Below are 20,390 nucleotides of genomic sequence, written 5' to 3' on the forward strand. Positions count from 1 at the left end.
ACCTGCCTATTGAGGACTTATGCTGCCTATTGGGGACATTTACCTGCCTATTGAGGACCTATGCTGCCTATTGAGGACCTATGCTGCCTATTGGGGACCTATGCTGCCTATTGAGGACCTATGCTGCCTATTGGGGACCTATGCTGCCTATTGAGGACCTATGCTGCCTATTGGGGACCTATGCTGCCTATTGAGGACATTTGCCTGCCTATTGGGGACATTTACCTGCCTATTGGTGACATTTACCTGCCTATTGAAATACCGATAAGTTTGTTGATTTAACTTTTCTTGTTCTTCATTTTAAATATTGTATTTGTTCCCGTTTTTTTACTTCAAAATAAGATATGTGCAGTGTGCATAGGAATTTGTTCATAGTTTTTTTTAAAACTATATTCCGGCCCTCCAATGGTCTGAGGGACCGTGAACTGGCCCCCTGTTTAAAAAGTTTAAGGACCCCTGGCCTAAATGAATGGGAAACCAACTTTATCATACTGTATGTCCATGAATAGCAGATAAAAGCACTCCACCTTTTCTAATTTCCTATGTGGAGCCATGACTTTTTCTCACCTCGTTTATATTCAAGCCTCCAGGCCCTAGAGTAGTAGAGCTGACGAGTCTGTCTATGCGGACACCGAATGCAGCACCATTCAGAGAATCCTTGGGAATGTAAACTGTTATTGTAGCATGTCAGCCACCCAGCTCATGAATCCCGGCCATATCCAAGCAGGGCCAATTCTGTAAACTGGCTGCAGACAGCTGAGAATGCTACACATCCCATTCATATATCAACCAACCAAGACCGCAGAGCAGAAACCAGTGCCGTTTACTAAGACGAGAAGCTGAAAGTATAAGTATCAGCAGATACTGATCTCATCACACCGATACTATAAAAAAGATTTGCTGTTACTTGTGTGCATTAGAAACACCTGTTCACAAAAAGCAAAACTAAAATAACCTTGCTCTTTTTATTTTATTTGGTGTTGTACTATGGAACTATGGAAAAGGTGATTTTTTTTTACATACCGTATTTTAGTAGTCAGTTTGAATTAGAAGAGGTGCACTAAGATTCAGGCTGTAAAATGTATTCATGGATCCCATGATAAGCAGTTTGTACCCTACTTTGAGACTTTTCTCACAAGGAAGTCCTTCTCAATAATACTATAAAGAGGTTTTCCACTACTTTTTCAATGATGACCAATCCTTAGGATGGATCATCAATGTCTGATCGACCGGGGTCCAACACCAGTCACTCCCGCCGATCATCTGTTATCGGTGTAGGCCGGAAGTACTCACTTGCAGAGCTGGCCGTCTTCTGATAGTGGCCGCCAAATAGTACTATACATCAGCCTGCTATTCAAATAAATAGGAGGCGGATGTGTAGTACCCTGCAGCGGCCACTATCAGAAGACAGCCGGCTGTGCAAGCGAGTACTCCCAGGTGGCAGCCGCAACGGTTGGCAGCTGATCGACAGAGGACCTCGGCCGATCAGACATTGATGACCTATCCTAAGGACAGGTTATCAATTAAAAAATAGTGGCTGCATGCCCACGTTGCGTATCAGGCTAAGTGCCCACGTTGCGGAACTGAAGCATATTTTTTACACTTCTCCCTGGCGGGAAAATCGCATGCAGATTTTACATGCGGTTTTCCCGCCAGGTAGAAGAGTTTGTGAGGCGTCTTTGCAGCGTCTTTGCATGCATTTCCGCATGCGGGTTATCAAGCACTTCTCCAAGTGATTTAAGCATCACTTGGAAAAGTGCTTGACAACTTGTTCACACTATATAAATCCATGCAACTGGCATGGATTTATATAGTGTGACCAAGTAATAGTTAAAAAAAAAGAATCAGAATGGTAAAAAATAAAAAAATAAAGTTTATACTCACCTTCCGATGCATTCTCTGCCCCGTCCGGAGTCTTGAGCGGCTCACGCTGTTGTGTGCAGGACCTGCGGTGACGTCATTGAGTCATGTGATGGGTCACATGACTCAATGACGTGGCAGGTCCTTCACACAACAGCGCGACGGCGGGAAAACACCGGGAAAACATCAGAAGTATAAACTTTATTTTTTCTTTTTTTTACAGGTTCTTTGGTACCCAGGTCTGGATGAGAGTCTCCTCTCATCCAGACTTGGGTACCATCCGCACATTGATTCCGCTGCGCTTCCGCAAAATTAATGAACATGCTGCGGATTTTTGACCACAGCATATACGCTGCGGAAAAATCCGCAGCATGGGCATTGACATTGCGGAATGCTATTGGGGACCATGGGGTGCGGATATACATGCGTTTTACAAGCGTTTACGCTGCGGAAATTCCGCAGCATATACGCTTGTAATACGCAACGTGGGCACGCTTACAAGCGTATATGCTGCGGAATTTCCGCAGCGTAAACGCTTGTAAAACGCATGTATATCCGCACCCCATGGTCCCCAATGGCATTCCGCAATGTCAATGCCCATGCTGCGGATTTTTCCGCAGCGTATATGCTGCGGTCAAAAATCCGCAGCATGTTCATTAATTTTGCGGAAGCGCAGCGGAATCAATGTGCGGATGGTACCCAAGTCTGGATGAGAGGAGACTCTCATCCAGACCTGGGTACCAAAGAACCTGTAAAAAAAAGAAAAAATAAAGTTTATACTTATCTTCTGATGTTTTCCCTCCGTCGCGCTGTTGTGTGAAGGACCTGCCACGTCATTGAGTCATGTGACCCATCACATGACTCAATGACTTCACCGCAGGTCCTGCACACAACAGCGTGAGCCGCTCAAGACTCCAGATGGGGCAGAGAATGCATCGGAAGGTGAGTATAAACTTTATTTTTTTATTTTTTACCATTCTGATTCTTTTTTTTTAACTATTACTTGGTCACACTATATAAATCCATGCCGGTTGCATGGATTTATATAGTGTGAACAAGTTGTCAAGCACTTTTCCAAGTGATGCTTAAATCACTTGGAGAAGTGCTTGATAACCCGCATGCAGAAATGCATGCAAAGACGCTGCAAAGAAGCCTCACAAACGCTTCTACCTGGCGGGAAAACTGCATGTAAAATCCGCACGCGATTTTCCCGCCAGGGAGAAGCGTAAAAAATATGCTTCAGTTCCGCAAAGTGGGCACTTAGCCTAAAGGGACCTAAAAAGAAAAGTCTGCAGTCACCGTATGTGGGGAATCATGATAGAGTCATATCACACAGTGTCATGACTTAGCAGTCTGCAGTCACATAGAGTGACTGCAAAGTTTGCTTCTTAGACTGGAGAACCCCTTTAAGATTAGGTATATTCTATTCCTTGCCATGCTTTTGTCTTATTGGATATGATAATAATCATTGTTTAGATTCAGGGGTAGACAGCAGCTTTTATTAGATAAAAATAAACCTAAATGTGAAATCCTATTTCATACACTACAAGACCTTAAGTAGGTATTGATTGATAAGAAAGTTACTCATAAACTTGTTTTGTTGATTAATCGGTACCACTAGTCTTATGGGTATATATGACATTATGAGCTACAAAACTCCATTCTCTGCGGGGAAAGCAAGATATCATGACTATCTTGCTGCATGAAAGGCAACTCATCCAGCCAAGCAGTTCCCTGATCTGTAATAATGAGGGGCAAAATCTCCCCTGAAGTAGCCATCTACAGATTGGTCACTGATTTGGCTAATATGAGATAGTTTTCTTCTTTCTGGAGGAAAGTTAATTTGCATACTTTTTCCTATGGAGCATTGCTTGTAAGACTCCATACAGCAATTGGATCTCATCAATGGAAACCAGTAACCCAGAAGAGTGCTTTTAATGGCAGCCAAAAACAAATTGGGTAGCTGAATGTAGTGTACCAGTCATGAAGTGTGACCAATAGGCCGCCAACCAAATAATTATGTCTCCGGGTAACTATTAGTTATGCTCAATCACAGGCAGCCACATAATTAATACATTCATTTCCCGGTGGACTTGTGATAGTTTTACACTCACAATCTTAAACATAGCTGCTGTCACAGGTTTACCTTCGACACCGAGGGGCTTGAAGACCGTGGTGTCTAGTTTTGTGTACTCCTTCACTGATTAGAAGCACTTCGCCATCACATTAAACAGTGCAGGTTTCTGCTAACAGTGCAGGGGTTAATCTGTACAGTTGAGAGCTCCTGGAGCTTTTTCCCGCTTTGATTGCTTAAGCTGTTCAGGGTTGGCCACTCCCCACTGCTATATATACTCCCCTCTGTTAATCAGGGATTGCCAGTGTTAGTTTATACTGCCTGGCTTTGGAGTTGGAGGTGTTGGTTGTTGGAGGTGGCATTTGAAGAGTGGTTCAGAAGACTGTTGCTTGGTGTTTGTCTGTGTGCATATCCTCATCCTCTCCTATTTGGTTTCTCCTTTCTTAAAGGGGTTGTCCACTACTTGGACAACCCCTTCTTGATCTAAATGTTTGGGGCTGATAAAATCAAAAAGCTTATACTCACCTCCCTGCTGACGCCGTTCCAACAGTGTCAGCACTCGCCGTCCTGGGGCTGCCAAGCGGGTGTTGTGACACATGAACCCGGTGCCCAATCAGCGCTGGCGTCACTGTCCCCGCCTTCGGACAAATCGAACATGAAGAGGAAATCCAGGCTGCAGCTGATCTCATGTGTCACAACAACAGCAGCACGGGCGCCAAAGGGGAGAGCAAGTGCCGACACCGTGGGAACGGCGCCAGCATGTGAGGTGAGTGTGAGCTTTTTTATTTTATCGGGGCCAAGCATGGGGTATGACAAGGAGTTGTCCAAGTAGTGGACAACTTCTTTAACTCCCCGGTATTCCACTCAGTTTTTTGTGAGTGCATTTTTATATGATTAGTATTTTCATTTAACCCTGTCTGTCTTCGCTTGTTTGTCTGGTTGGTGTATTAAGTAGAAAAAGAGAAATAACCAGCTCACCCAGGCTCTATGAGTGTGGAAGCACGGAATCCAAAGGACCACTTTTAACACGAATGTAGAGAAAATCCAGCTTCTTAAAATTGCGAAAATTTATTTAGAAAATAAATAAAAAAATCAATCAGGCTGTGAGAAAGAACGCTGTGTGCATTTGAAACGCGTTGCGGCATATGTAAATACCATGCACTGATTTTTTATCTATTTTCTAAATAAATTTTCGAAATTTTAAGAAGCTGGATTTTTTCTACATTAGTGTATTCTTATGCACTTCTATTCCCCACTTCACTGGGTGGTGGATGGGACAGATTAGGGTTGATATAGGAGTACAGCAAGTCACGTGGCCCTGGTCCTCACCATCATAAGTAATCCGGGGAGCAGGGATATACTAGGGTGCCCCCTAACTTGAGGGATAGGGATGGAGCCCCTAACCCTGGGATATTCTGCAACAGTACCGTGACATCTCCACTATAAAGCATGAGGAAGAACAGCTTGAACTTTGGATAAAAAAGGGGTTAGTTCAAAATCACACTTCCCTCAAACAATTCATGTAAGGCTATATTCACACAAACTTACTTTTAGTCCTTATGAGGAACAACCCACACACAGACCTAAGATTAGTCTTTGTTCTAAAGTCTATGTTACACCTAGGCTGTTTCTCACACCAAAATATTTGCAACATGTGGCTACTCTGATCTGATTTATGGAAGAGAACAGTGCATGTAACTAGCAGGAAGCTCCTACACCCATTCACCATGTGGATGAGCACACAGAGCTATTCACATCTGCAATATGCAGATATAACTGGTCAGATAAATGCAACAGCCAGTGTGAACGTAGGCCAAGGCCATTTTATGGCCACAACACCAGACCTAAGGACATTCTGGTGGATGGGCCAAGTCATATATTCTAGCTTCAACCAGGGCTGTGGAGTCGGAGTCATGGAGTTGGAGTCTGTGTCCATTTTGGTGGAGTCGGTATAAAATGGACCGACTCCGACTCCTAAAATATATAATAAATTGGGTACAGTAGTTCAATGCAGTTTGTGGGGAATATTTTTCATAAGAATTTGGGAATGTTATGAAATGTCCTATAAATGTCTGTCCTATTCCTGATCTAAAGGTCATAGAATCATAGAATAGTAGAGTTGGAAGGGACCTCCTGGGTCATCTGGTCCAACCCCCTGCTCAAAGCAGGATTCACTAAACCATCTCAGACAGATGTCTGTCCAGCCTCTGTTTGAAGACGTCCATTGAAGGAGAACTCACCACCTCTCGTGGCAGCCTGTTCCACTCATTGATCACCCTAACTGTCAAAAAGTTTTTTCTAATATCTAATCTGTGTCTCCTCCCATTCAGTTTCATCCCATTGCTTCTAGTCTTTCCTTGTGCAAATGAGAATAAAGATGATCCTTCTACAATGTGACAGCCCTTGAGATATTTGTAGACAGCTATTAAGTCTCCTCTCAGTCTTCTTTTTTGCAAGCTAAACATTCCCAAATCCTATAACCGTTCCTCATAGGACATGGTTTGCAGACCATTCACCATTCTGGTCGCTCTTCTCTGAACTTGCTCCAGTTTGTCGATGTCTTTTTTAAAATGTGGTGCCCAAAACTGGACACAGTATTCCAGATGAGGTCTGACCAAAGGGGAGTAAGTGCGATAATGACTTCACGTGATCTAGACTGTATGCTTCTGTTAATACATCCCAGAATTGTATTTGCCTTTTTTGCTGCTGCATCACACTGTTGACTCATGTTCAGTTTATGATCTATTAGTATACCCAAGTCTTTTTCACATGTAATGTTGCTTAGCTCTATTCCTCCCATTTTGTATATGCTTTTTTCATTTTTATTGCCCAGATGTAGTACTTTGCATTTTTCCCTGTTAAAAAAACATTCTGTTAGTTTCTGCCCACTGCTCCAGTTTATTTAGGTCTTTTTGAAGCCTCTCTCTCTCTTCTCTAGTGTTAGCTGTCCCTCCTAGCTTTGTGTCATCAGCAAATTTAATCAGTTTACCCTCAATTCCTTCATCTAAATCATTGATAAAGATGTTGAACAATACAGGTCCCAGGACAGAGCCCTGTGGTACCCCACTTGAGACATTCATCCAACTGGATGTGAAGCCATTTACGACCACTCTTTGAGTCCGATCACTAAGCCAGTTATGAATCCACCTAACAGTTGCCTTGTCCATTCTATACTTGGTCATTTTTTTCAATAAGGATGGTGTGAGATACTTTGTCAAATGCTTTGCTGAAGTCAAGATATACTATATCTACAGCATTTCCCTGATCCACCCAGTCAGTGATTCTGTCATAGAAGGAAATTAAGTTAGTCTGACATGACTTGTTAGTTACAAACCCATGCTGACTCTGGTTAATCACTTCATTCTTATCCAGGTACTTACATACATGTAGTTTAATAATTTGTTCAAAGATCTTTCCTGGTATAGAAGTCAGACTCACCGGCCTATAATTCCCTGGGTCCACCTTCTTCCCCTTTTTGAAGACAGGAACAACATTTGCTCTTCTCCAGTCTTCTGGGACTTCTCCTGTTCTCCAAGAATTTTCAAAGATTATGGAGAGTGGTTCTAAAATTTCTTCTACGATCTCCTTCAGTACTCTGGGGTGTAATTCATCTGGACCTGGAGACTTGAACTCATTTATGTTAGCTAAATATTTCCTCACAATCTTTCTGTTTACAGATAACCTGGATTCTTCTATTCCTTTAATAGGACAGTGAAGATCAGTTGATGTTACATTTTCTTTCTGAGAGAAAACTGATGCAAAATAGGAATTAAAAAGTTCGGCCTTCTCAACATCCTTTCTTACCATTTCACCATTTTCATCCTGTAAAAATCCTATAGCATCTTTGACTTTTCTTTTACTTTTGACATACCCCCAAAATCCTTTTTTATTGCTTTTGACATCTCTTGCAAGCCTAAATTCATTGTCAGCTTTAGCTAACCTGATACGTGCCCTACAGGTTCTGCAGACTGCATTATAATCTTCTTCAGATATGCCTCCCTCTTTCCATTTGATAAACATTTCTTTCTTTTTAGCACGTGTTTAAGTTCTGTGTTCATCCATCCTGGTTTCCTTAAATGCTTCCCATTCTTCCTACTTTTCGGGATTGTTAACGATTGTGCTTTGAGAATCTCATTTTTAAAAATTTCCCATCCTTCCTGGACATTTTTGTCCTTAAGGACATCCAGCCATTGGATCCCTCCTATTCTCTTTCTGAGTTGCTTAAAATCTGCCTTTCTGAAATCTAACCTTGAATTTTTAGTCTTCACATGTCTTCCTCCTCTAGTTATCCAAAATTCTATAATAGCATGATCGCTGCCTCCTAGGGTCCCAGACACTTTTACCTCCTCAACCATTTCCACCCTGTTTATAAGGATTAGATCCAAAGTAGCAGATCCCCTTGTTTTCTCCCCTACCTTTTGGAAGATAAAGTTGTCAGCAAGAGAGGATAAGAATTTGCTTGACCTGTTAGTTTTACTTGAGAGAGATTCCCAACAAATGTCTGGATAGTTGAAATCTCCCATGACCACTACGTCATATTTTTTGGAGAACTTGGTCATTTGATACATAAAGAGTACATCCATATCTTCAGTTTGCCCAGGTGGCCTGTAGTAAATGCCTACAATGGTGTCCTTTCCGTTGTTCTCTCCTTGTATTCTTACCCAAACAGTTTCCACAGAACTCCCAGTCTCTGACGCTTCAATCTCTGTGCAGATATACGCTTTTCTAACATACAATGCGACACCTCCTCCTCGTTTATCAAGTCTGTTTCTTGCAAATAAGTTGTATCCTTTTAGCCTTTTATTCCAATCATGTGTATCGTCCCACCAAGTTTCAGTGATTCCAATGACATCATATTTCTTTTCCTGCGTTAGTAGTTCCAATTCTCCTTGTTTGTTGCCCATGCTTTGTGCATTTGTATAAAAACATTTTAGTTTGTGATTGGTTTCTCTTCCTCCCATATTTTTATTACTTAGATTTTTTTGTATTTGTTCTTTCTTTCCACTTCCAATAGCAGAGATCTCAATAGTATTTGTCAGCTGTATGGCTTTTTCTGGCCTTTTGCCTTCCCACATTGTTCTAGTTTAAAGCTTTCCTGATGAGTGTAGCAAGGCGACTTCCAAATACATGTTTTCCAGTCTTCGTAAGGTGCACCCCATCTCTAGCAAGTAGTCCATCATATAGGTAATTCATTCCGTGATCCAGAAATCCAAATCCTTGTTGACGGCACCATCGACGTAGCCAGTTGTTCACCTGTAGAATCTTATTCCACCTCATTGTTCCATGGCCATCCACTGGGAGGATGGATGAGAAGACCACCTGCGCTCCCAATTCTTTCACTTTCTTGCCTAAGTTTTCTAGCCTAAGGTCTAGACTTTTAGCTGAGATGAATCTGTGCTGCAGTTTATGTACATGGTAAGTAGTGAAGCTCCCCTCTACAGATAAGAGAAAAAAAACACAGGGAAGGAATGCCTGCACTCATCTCAGAACTGCTGGAGTGAACAGGAAAGCAGGATTAAGAACAAAAAAGAACAGATTCTTGCTATTATAACTAGTAGTGTTTCAAACATGATAAGTACAATTAAACTGATGAATGAGCATAATGAAGGTGAACAGCAGGTAGAAGAACATTTCAGATTCAGTATGTTGGAGATGGAAGGCCACAGTCCTGTTCCCATAATGGAGGAACAAACAGGTATTACTAGAGAAGAACAGCAAAATGATTGTTTACAATTAGATGATCTTGTTGAAGCTGCTTCACACCTCTCTCCTATTCATCACATGCGCTGTGTTGTGCACACTCTGCAGCTGACAATAAGAGATAGTCTGCAAGAGGGACATGCTGCAACTCTGATTAGCAAAGTGAGGAAATTGGCTATTGCTGCCAGGACCCCTAAAATTGATTTCATCTTGAAGAGACATGCTGGAAAAGGGGCAATTGTGGAATTACAAAATTTTTTACTTGCTATCAAAAAAGTAGAAGAGTTCAATCGTTCATCAAAACGGACTGTGCACGAGGCAATTCCTTTATACCCCGAAATTGTTAGAGATGTTGGCCATGTGGTTACTGCTTTGACACCAACCCAAGTCAGTGTAGAGAGGTTGTTCTCTAGCCTCAAAATAATTAGGTCAGATTTGAGGTCATCTATGAAGGAGGAACTGATGGAGGCGATACCATTTCTCAGAACAAATTCATAGACTGCACAAATGTTATTCAGTGCGTTTTTGTTGAAAACTGTTTTTTTCTACTTACTGCATAGTGTATAATAAATTGTAAATATGCAAAAGTTTTTTTGTTCTAAAGTTGTATTCCAAAAAATATATTTTATGTTCTATCTAAATAGCTTGATTATTGTATCATAATAATGATTAAAAGCCTGACGTCACTATTTTACTACAGTAAATTTATCACTTAAACATGAGCCATGTATGAGGGAGTCGGAGTCGTGGAGTCGGTGTCATGGAAATTAAGGAGTCGTTGTTGGAGTCGGAGGTTTGGCTTACCAACTCCACAGCCCTAGCCTCAACGGTGAGTGGGAGACCAGGGCAGGGAGAAATCATAAGCTCGTAATGTACGCGATAAAAGGGGTTATCTGTTCTCATCAGGAAATGCCAAAAAGCCTTTCTCCAGCTATGGAAGAGCACCAACCTCCATACACAGCACCTCCTTCATGAGAACATCCCGCAAAATAAGGTAGCATATGGTCTGCTAATAGAACCGGACTGTGGCACATTAATAGTTACTGCTATAGTACATATATAGGGAATTCATCATTTACATTAGATGGCTAACATAGAGATACATGGTGAGGAGGGGTTGCCAACCGTCCAGGAATTCTGCTAGTCTGTAAAAATAGGGCATCTTTTTGACCGTAAAAACTTCTTAAGGCATCCGTGATTTTTTTGAAGCTGAAAAAAATGATAAAGATTATTTTGATTGTAATTATCATCCTTTTACAATTTCCAGTGAATGCAGCCAATGTCTTCATATTGGAATTATAGGCTGAAGACATTTATCACTTTTCCAATGTGTTTGTAAAAAATACTGCCTGTCTGTGATTTTTTGGTAAGATGTCCAGAAAGAATAAGAAGTGAAGTTGGCAACCTCGTCTACCAAAAGAAATGTAGCTTAGACTTAAAAAAAATGCAATAAACTATGAATGCTAATGGGATGAATCCCTTTGAAACTCATCACCAAAAGTTGGCAATGTTATCCTTATCATAAACATGTATCTATATATAGTGATCTATCTATCTATTATCTATCCTATATCTAACTATCTTTCTATGCCATATCTATCTATCCTATATCTATTTATCCCATATCTGCCTATCTATCTCATATCTAATAACATGCCCCAATAAAGGTGTTCGCAGAGGGCTGCCGGAAGACACCGGGGTCTCCGCTCATCAGCAGCAACCAACAATATTAAACCATTTGGCCTTGGTAGGGCTTCTAAAGAATTTTCAACTTTCGCTCTGAATTTCACTCTAGAACTGAATGACTGCAAAAGACACATTACAGGCCTACTACCACAATCACAAAGAAAATATTGAAAAGCCTGCAGGAAAAGGGAATGAAAGCCTATAAAATCTTAGTAAAAGTGGAAACATGTGCCGCTGTGATAATACATGATGTTAGCAGTCATGCCATTCTTTTCTGGAAAGAAAACGTGCTAAATATACGCTGGGTCTCTGGAGGTTAAAATAGAACTCCAGGCTCAAACTCATCCAAGAGCATCCCCGAAATAGACTGCAAAATCCATCAAGCTCAAGTCAGAAGCAACATCTGAATACAGAGCAGTCAGGACGCTGTCTGTCCACGTGGAATGTGTACATAAAGAACAAAAGTCTGTGGCGAGCAGGCAGGATTATTGCCAACACATTTGCTTTCCCTGTAACATGTGCAGTCACTTAAGAGTCAGGCAAGGCAGCCGCATAGCATACTGTAAGCACATAGGAATCCACCCAAAATCAGCACAGCCTGCTCCTTCCACCAAGGTACCAGGGCTGCACCATACAGCAGTGTGCCCTTTAACAAAGACTCCTCCCATTGTGACTGTTTTCTCTGGAAAAAGCATAGAAGGAAATCTGTCGTGGATTATATTGAGGGTCAGGCTGGATCTGATATCAAGTGAGGAAAGCCGCATCCAGCAGGTAAGTCCGAGCCGTCAGCGCCTGCTTCGTTAATGCAGCACAGCACAGGCTTTTGTGTGGGAATCAAGCTGACACTGCATTTTATAGGGATGCGGGAAGAGGCAGAATGAAATCATCCATCGTTCTTTCCTCGCAGAGGGAGTTTCAGAAAAAACGATGGAACAAATTTCCTTCTGCATACATAGGATCCGTATGTAGTCCTGGCAGGCAGATGTACATCACATCCTATAGGAATGCATGGCTCTCAAGGTGAAGAACAGCAGATTGTTCCGAAAACCCCTACAGTCGCTGAGATCTTGTGTCTTTGCTTGAGAACCCATGTAAAAGGTGATTAAAGAGATTACTTACAGTAGCAGTGGCATCTGCAGCAGTTACCCATTGATCATTGGATTGCATGGGGCGTCATCAGCACATAGCTTGCATGAAGTTAGCTTAGAGGAGACGCTGCTAATTCATGCTCTGCGATTCCACAAAACTGGATGCATACTAGTTTCAAATTTCCTGGCACTCTCCTGTCCAGCACTGCACACAGTGATGTAAATGGTAGCATTATGGGAGCGAGGAGGGAGCTGCAGACTCATTCTGTCCAACCTTAAAGCAGGAGGAAAACGGGCCGGATGTTCTAATGTATAACATTAGGGCATCATATCTACGCACCGCTTGCTGCTAATGCTGCTCTTTTTAATAATGCAAGGGGATATATTACAAACAAACAAGACCCAAGCATTGGGAACACTTCTTAGTCGGTGTCACATTTTGCTCCAATAAAATAAAATGGGGGAAAAAAATCTGCAACTATGTTTGCAAATTAAGAAGCAGGATCATAGCTCATATAAATAAATCATATGTACCGCATCTCCGTCCCACAGCTTCACGGGTAATGTCTACGTGTGATATAGGCAGAGATTGGTTTTCTATCATATGTATCATTACTCTCTTATACTGCTGAGGAGCACTGAACACAGCCCCCAGTCTTGTAACACAATGTTTCCACAGACATGATGTATGTATGAGACTTTGTGTCTGTGCATTAGTGCAAGTGATCTGTTACAAAGCGGATGTTTGTGCACAGCGACATCTTGGACAGTCCCACTGTCAACAATAAGTACAACACGACACTGGCCTGCACACATTGCCTTTTTTTGAAATGACAAGTTGTCTTTTTGTGACTACAATTTAAATGTCCTTTATAAATCTCTATTTTTATGCCTTATACACTTTTGTAATTAGCTTTATTAGAAAATACCCTACACTTCTCCCGATCTATCTAATCCCTGAATGTGTTTTTTTTACTTCACTTCCTGTGATGTTTTATTTGAAAGGATTCAAATGTAACCAGGAAGCTGGGGCTGCACTCACTTCCCAGCAGTGTTGATCACCCCGCCTGGAAGAAGACTTTTTCAGGGGGCGGCGCTTCAGTTACTTACTACAGATTCATTCATCGCTACTCTCTGAAGAGGGTCCTGGAGAGTCCTGGATCAAAGGCACTGATACAAGCTGTAGGAGAAGTGACCAAAGCGCCAGAAATCTTCTTCTGTCACCACTAGCCGCAGCTTCTTACTGTGAAAGGAGATGTCATCAGGGGACGGTGATAGAGGCTGGGTGAGTGACGGGAGTACCACCCCACAGCTTCTATCACAGCCCTCAAACAAAATGTCATCAGGAGGTGGTGATAGAACCTGTGGTGCGGCACTGCTGTCACTGACTCTGCGTTCATCACTGCCCATTAATTAATTGTCATTTGGGAGCAGCGCTACTGCTTTTATCACCATCCCATGATAACGTCTCCTTTCACAGTAAGAGATTGCAGCCTGCGGGGACAGAAACAGATTGCCTGCGTCTCAATCACTTCTCAGCGCCATGGATTCAGCACATATTCCAAGGGCGGCAATGAAAGAAATTGGTAAGAGGTAAGTAACTGCAACTCCGCCCCTTGATGACATCGTGTTCCAGGTGAGGTGATAGGAGGGAGAAGTAACTGCAGCCCCAGCCTCCTGATGATGCATCGTTTGAGACTCCCCTCAAACGAAACGTCACAGGGAGTGAAGTAAAAACACATTTAGGGATTAGCAGGATCAGGAAAAGTGTAGGCTAATTTATAATAAAGGAAATAAAATTGGCACCAAAAATCTCAAAGGCACTGGTATATAATTACCTGCCACACAGTACATTGTAAACTCGCACTCCGGGATCTCAAGTCCATGTAAAAAGAAAAAAAGGTTGCACATCCCCTTAAAAGTCCTTTGATCCACTTTGTTCCCCTGCCTGCATGTTTTAGCTACAATGCAATACAGGGCTTTTGAAGGGACGGACCTTTTAAAAAGTAACCATCATTTTATTTTTTATTTCATGAACCAATAGTACACATGAAAATAAGCAACTTCCTCCTGGACTAATCTTTTAGGCCACGGCCCCACTATCAGTATTTGGTCAGTATTCGGTCAGTATTTTTCCTCAGGAGTGGGAGACAAAACCAGGAGTGGGTGATAAATGCAGAATTGGTGCACTTGTTTCTATTATACCTTTTCTCTGGTTGTTCCTCATCTGGTTTTGTCTCACACTCCTGAGAAAAAATACTGACCAAATACTGATAGTGGGGCCGTGGCCTTACTCTCAATTCATGGGTAAAATCTGAATTCAGTGAAAACAGATTTTCCAATTACCGAGATAGGTGACAGTTGGTGCTTTTAAAATTCTATGCAGGAAGTAGATAGAGACAGATACAGACATTCTGCTGCATGGTCTCCTGTAACGACAGTTACAGTTATCCATAAAACTTTATGAGCACAAACTGTAATTCCCTATGTCAGTAATGGGAAAGTCTGTTTTCACTGAAGACAAATATTACCCGAGAAATTGAGATTGAAAGATCAGTCAAGTGGGAGAAAGGAGGGGATTTCTCTCAAAAGGTATGAAAATAAGAAACTTTGTAATGTGTTTACATTTGATTTCTGAAATAAAACTATAACGATGGGTACTTTTTAAGTAAGGTATTGCAGAACGTAGAAAGCAGTTCGATAACTCAAAGGGGTTTTCCCATGAACGAAAGTTAATTTTAATCAATAGATCTTGGAATAATAATAATTTCCACAATTGGATGTGTTTAAATAAAATGTACCTATGCTGAGATAATCTTATAAATGTGCCCCTGCTGTGTAATGTCTGTGTCTGACTGTGTCGGGACATGGTCTGATCATACCACATCTCCTGGGCAGGGGAGGATGCAAAAGATTATACAGACATTACAGCAGGGATCACAGCTGATTCTTTTTGTCAGGTAAAATATTTTCCTGCCTGTTTTTCAGCAATGTTTTACTTCGAAGAAAGAATCAGCTGTGATCCCGTGCTGTAATGTCTGTATACGCTTTTTCTCCCCTGCCCAGGAGATGTGGTATGATCAGACCATGTCCCGACACAGTCAGACACAGCCATTACACAGTACACAGCAGGGGCACATTTATAAGATTATCTCAGCACAGGAACATTTTATTTAAACACATTCAATTGCAGAAGTTATTATCATTCCAAGATCTATTGATTAAAATTAAGTTTTGTTCATGGAAAAACCCCTTTAAATACTTCCAATTAGAAATGTAGTATAGTTCTTCCGATTTGCTATGTCTCTTTCCTCATGTGCACGCATTGCAGGATCTTAGGTATCCATGGTCCATTTGCAACTTGCAAACTAACTGTCACTATATCAGTGGTCGTAACCATGGATACCTAAGGTCCTGCAATGCCGGCACATGAGGAAAGACAGCAAATCAGAAGAACTATATTCCATTTCTAATTGGAGGTATTTGCTAATATTATTCTTATTATTATTATTATTATTATTATTATTATTATTATACCTATTTCATGTTGTGGTAGGATCTTGGAGATGGGACTACCCCTTTAAGGACTCCGTTCTGGCCAAAAGAATTTCCACAGACATCAGCAGAAAACAACCCAGAAACGTCATCAACAGCAGTATATTTCTAGGTGCCCTGGCTGACCTGTCCGCTGGGTTTGCTCAGCGCCGTGCTATGTAAATGTACAATCATATATCACAGAGTAAAGCAGAAGTCCTTTAATAAATGTTACTATATAGTTATATGCATAGGTCACTGCAGCAATCCAGTAAGGCACCCAGGACACTTCTGATGCAGACCTCCCGCAGTGCCAAAGTCTGCAGTAAAATCAAACAGATTTTGAAGCAGAAGTGATGCAGTTTAGTCTGGGTGCACATTGCATTTGTGGCCACTATTGGATGCATACACTCAGGAGGTATGCACCTCACAGTGGCCACAATCAGGATGGGTGCAGAAACATCTGTACAGCATAGGGAACCATTACAAAGAAATGTATACCATATGATATACTTTTCTTTTCAGTAGCCCTCTGTTTAGGAAAGAGCAGTCTGCTACACTTTCCTATACAGTTACAGCGTATGCAAGTGGCAGAGGGAAGCAGAAAGGACACAGATTTGGCCTGTGTCTAGTGAATAAGGACCTATGGCATTGCTACAGAATTAGCTGGGAAAAGCTCCCTGGTGTATATTGTAGGCTGAGTGCACAGATACAGTGCACATTTCACACTTTGCATTACTAAGGGTGAATCTGCGGTGACAGATCCATTCAGATCCGCAGCCAATCATTTTCTTAAAATCTCATATGCAGTGACGAATCGAAAATCCATTGCTCATTTGGCACAGACCCATAGGGTATGTTCACATGTTGTATATTTGCTAAGGATTTGTTTGTGGAAAGTTCTGCAATTGTCCCATTCAGATAAATGGAGCACATTTTCAGCTGCAGAATTTTCTGTAACAAAATCAGCACATAAGCAAAAAGTGAACGACTTTGATGTAGCTTTTAAACGGAGTCTATCACCAGATTTTTGTTACCTAACTGAGAACTGCATGATATGAGGTCAAAGACCCTGATTCCAGCAATGTATCATTTACTGGGCTGCTTAGTGGTTAAAAATTGTTTTATCTGATGTAGATCTAGCAGTTCTCTGAATACAGAGCTCCGTATAACCCCCCACACACCACTGATTTACAGATTTCTTTGTATACTGTGCATAGGCAGAAAGCTCCAAATCAGTAGTGGGGGTGGGGTTATGCAGAACTCATCAATATAGAGAACTACTACACAGAAGGTGTACTAGTGCTCTAGTGCAGGGTTCCCCAACTCCAGTCCTCAAGGCCCACCAACAGGTCATGTTTTCAGGATTTCCTTAGTATTGCACAGGTGATGGAATTATTGCCTGTGCAGGTGATGCAATTATCACCTGTGTAATACTAAGGAAATCCTGAAAACATGACCTGTTGGTGGGCCTTGAGGACTGGAGTTGGGGAACCCTGCTCTAGTGATAACAATACTATTTTGTCAGCAGCAGATTATCAAAACTACAGCAAGCAGGTCAGTAAGTGACACATAGCTGGAATCAGGGTCTCTGCCCCTACATTGTGCTGCTCTCAGATTAGGTGAAAAACACTGGTGCAAATTCCCTTTAAAGCATTAATGTGGATATGTTTCTTTGCAGGAAACACATAACCAACTACTTTGCTGAGCTCCTGTAATGCAATGTAAACTACCGCACTGTCTTCAGCGTAATTTAAAAGAACACTAGAGTCATTTACTAGGAAGCCATTTGTATGTTTTTAGAGAGTATAAGGAAACCAAAGAACAATCCAAGAACCAGAAGGAAACACGATGCAACCATATAAAATACAGTACAGACCAAAAGTTTGGACACACCTTCTAATTTAAAGATTTTTCTGTATTTTCATGACTTTGAAAATTGTACATTCACACTGAAGGCATCAAAACTATGAATTAACACATGTGGAATTATATACTTAACAAAAAAGTGTGAAACAACTGAAAATATGCCTTATATTCTAGGTTCTTCAAAGTAGCCACCTTTTGCTTTGATGACTGCTTTGCACACTCTTGGCATTCTCTTGATGAGCTTCAAGAGGTAGTCACCGGAAATGGTTTTCACTTCACAGGTGTGCCCTGTCAGGTTTAATAAGTGGGATTTCTTGCCTTATAAATGGGGTTGGGACCATCAGTTGTGTTGTGCAGAAGTCAGGTGGATACACAGCTGATAGTCCTATTGAATTAACTGTTAGAATCTGTATTATGGCAAGAAAAAAGCAGCTAAGTAAAGAAAAACAAGTAGCCATCATTACTTTAAGAAATGAAGGTCAGTCAGTCCGAAAAATTGGGCAAACTTTGAAAGTGTCCCCAAGTGCAGTTGCAAAAACCATCAAGCGCTAAAAAGAAACTGGCTCACATGAGGACCGCCCCAGGAAAGGAAGACCAAGAGTCACCTCTGCTTCTGAGGATAAGTTTATCAGAGTCACCAGACTCAGAAATTGCAGGTTAACAGCAGCTCAGATTAGAGACCAGGTCAATGCCACACAGAGTTCTAGCAGCAGACACATCTCTACAACAACTGTTAAGAGGAGACTTTGTGCAGCAGGCCTTCATGGTAAAATAGCTGCTAGGAAACCACTGCTAATGACAGGCAACAAGCAGAAGAGACTTGTTTGGGCTAAAGAACACAAGGAATGGACATTAGACCAGTGGAAATCTGTGCTTTGGTCTGATGAGTCCAAATTTGAGATCTTTGGTTCCAAGCACCGTGTCTTTGTTTGACGCAGAAAAGGTGAAAAGATGGACTCTAGATGCCTGGTTCCCACCGTGAAGCATGGAGGAAGAGGTGTGATGGTGTGGGGGTGCTTTGCTGGTGACACTGTTGGGGATTTATTCAAAATTGAAGGCATACTGAACCAGCATGGCTACCACAGCATCTTGCAGCGGCATGCTATTCCATCCGGTTTGCGTTTAGTTGGACTATCATTTATTTTTCAACAGGACAATGACCCCAAACACACCTCCAGGCTGTGTAAGGGCTATTTGACCAAGAAGGAGAGTGATGGGGTGCTACGCCAGATGACCTGGCCTCCACAGTCACCAGACCTGAACCCAATCGAGATGGTTTGGGGTGAGCTGGACCGCAGAGTGAAGGCAAAAGGGCCAACAAGTGCTAAGCATCTCTGGGAACTCCTTCAAGATTGTTGGAAGACCATTTCCGGTGACTACCTCTTGAAGCTCATCAAGAGAATGACAAGAGTGTGCAAAGCAGTCATCAAAGCAAAAGGTGGCTACTTTGAAGAACCTAGAATATAAGACATATTTTCAGTTGTTTCACACTTTTTTGTTAAGTATATAATTCCACATGTGCTAATTCATAGTTTTGATGCCTTCAGTGTGAATGTACAATTTTGATAGTCAAGAAAATACAGAAAAATATTTAAATGAGAAGGTGTGTCCAAACTTTTGGTCTGTACTGTATATTACCTTGGTCACATTCAAGTTCAAAAATGCAAATTAACAGTGATATAATCCATGTTCAAGGATAGAGTTTTGCATTCTGTAATAAATGCAATATTGCACAATATTACTTTTTCTAGTGCTTGGATTTCTCTTTTCATTATTATACATAGTGTAGAACCTGCTAGAAATAAATAAATATCTTACCTTAAAGGGGTTATCCAGGACTATTTTATTTTTTGACTATGGGCATAAGAACTAACAGTCAGGTAGTTTCTACCTGGCACCAGATCATAGTGGTCACTGACCGCTCCTGCGGCCAATTCTGCTGCTTCATGTTAACAGAGCAACTCTTCCTTTTCCAGACTGCTCTGTTGACAGGGCTTGACTGCCGTCATGCTGATTCACAGCCGGGTTCCCACAGTTAGGGCTCTTTCACACGTCCGTGTTTCGAGTATGTGTGGTGTCCGTTTCTACAAGTACTGGAGGCACGGACACACGTAGACCCATTCAAATGAACGGGTCTGTGCACATGTTAGTGTGTTTCCACGGACCGTGTGTCCATGGACAAAACACGCAAAACGTCCCACACACGTGCACAGTGATGACACATGGATAACAAACGGACAAACGTTCCGCCATGTACCGGCGCCTGGGAATCAGTGTACAGTTAGCGCTGTTCCAAAGTGCCGGGTGCTGAACGCTGCCCTCATCATTGTCCCCTGCTGGCGCTGCAATCAGCGCCAGCAGTGGACAATGTTGAGAGTAGTATTCTGCTCCCACTGTGCCCTGGTGTAAAAATAAGAATAAAATAAAAAAAAATCATTATACTCACCTGTCCGAAGGTGTCCCCCGCTGTAATCCATCTGACCACTCATGCCGAGGAGCATGACTCGCTCCAGCGAGCGGGCCCCTGCACTGTGCTGAGCTCAGTGAGTGACAGGACAAAACTCGGTGAGCTCAGCACA

At 41.8% G+C, this 20,390-nt stretch overlaps 1 protein-coding gene across 4 annotated transcripts in view; it reads right to left on the reverse strand.

Annotated features, from left to right (window-relative positions):
- The window catches only part of PSD3 (pleckstrin and Sec7 domain containing 3), a 902,747-nt gene that overhangs the window by 442,843 nt on the left and 439,514 nt on the right, over window positions 1-20,390 (reverse strand). Inside the window, exon 1 of one of the 4 annotated variants that reach the window (XM_073636971.1) lies at window positions 12,440-12,581. The exons of the other annotated variants lie outside the window; for them this stretch is intronic. Coding sequence (XP_073493072.1) covers window positions 12,440-12,470 — 31 coding nt within the window. The 5' untranslated portion in view covers window positions 12,471-12,581. Of the gene's footprint in view, window positions 1-12,439; window positions 12,582-20,390 lie in introns of those variants that run through there. 4 annotated transcript variants of the gene reach the window in all.

This window comes from Phyllobates terribilis, unplaced genomic scaffold (genome assembly GCF_046119375.1).
Source record: "Phyllobates terribilis strain yellow unplaced genomic scaffold, ASM4611937v1 Scaffold_1__5_contigs__length_1240528914, whole genome shotgun sequence".
NCBI lineage: Eukaryota > Metazoa > Chordata > Amphibia > Anura > Dendrobatidae > Phyllobates > Phyllobates terribilis.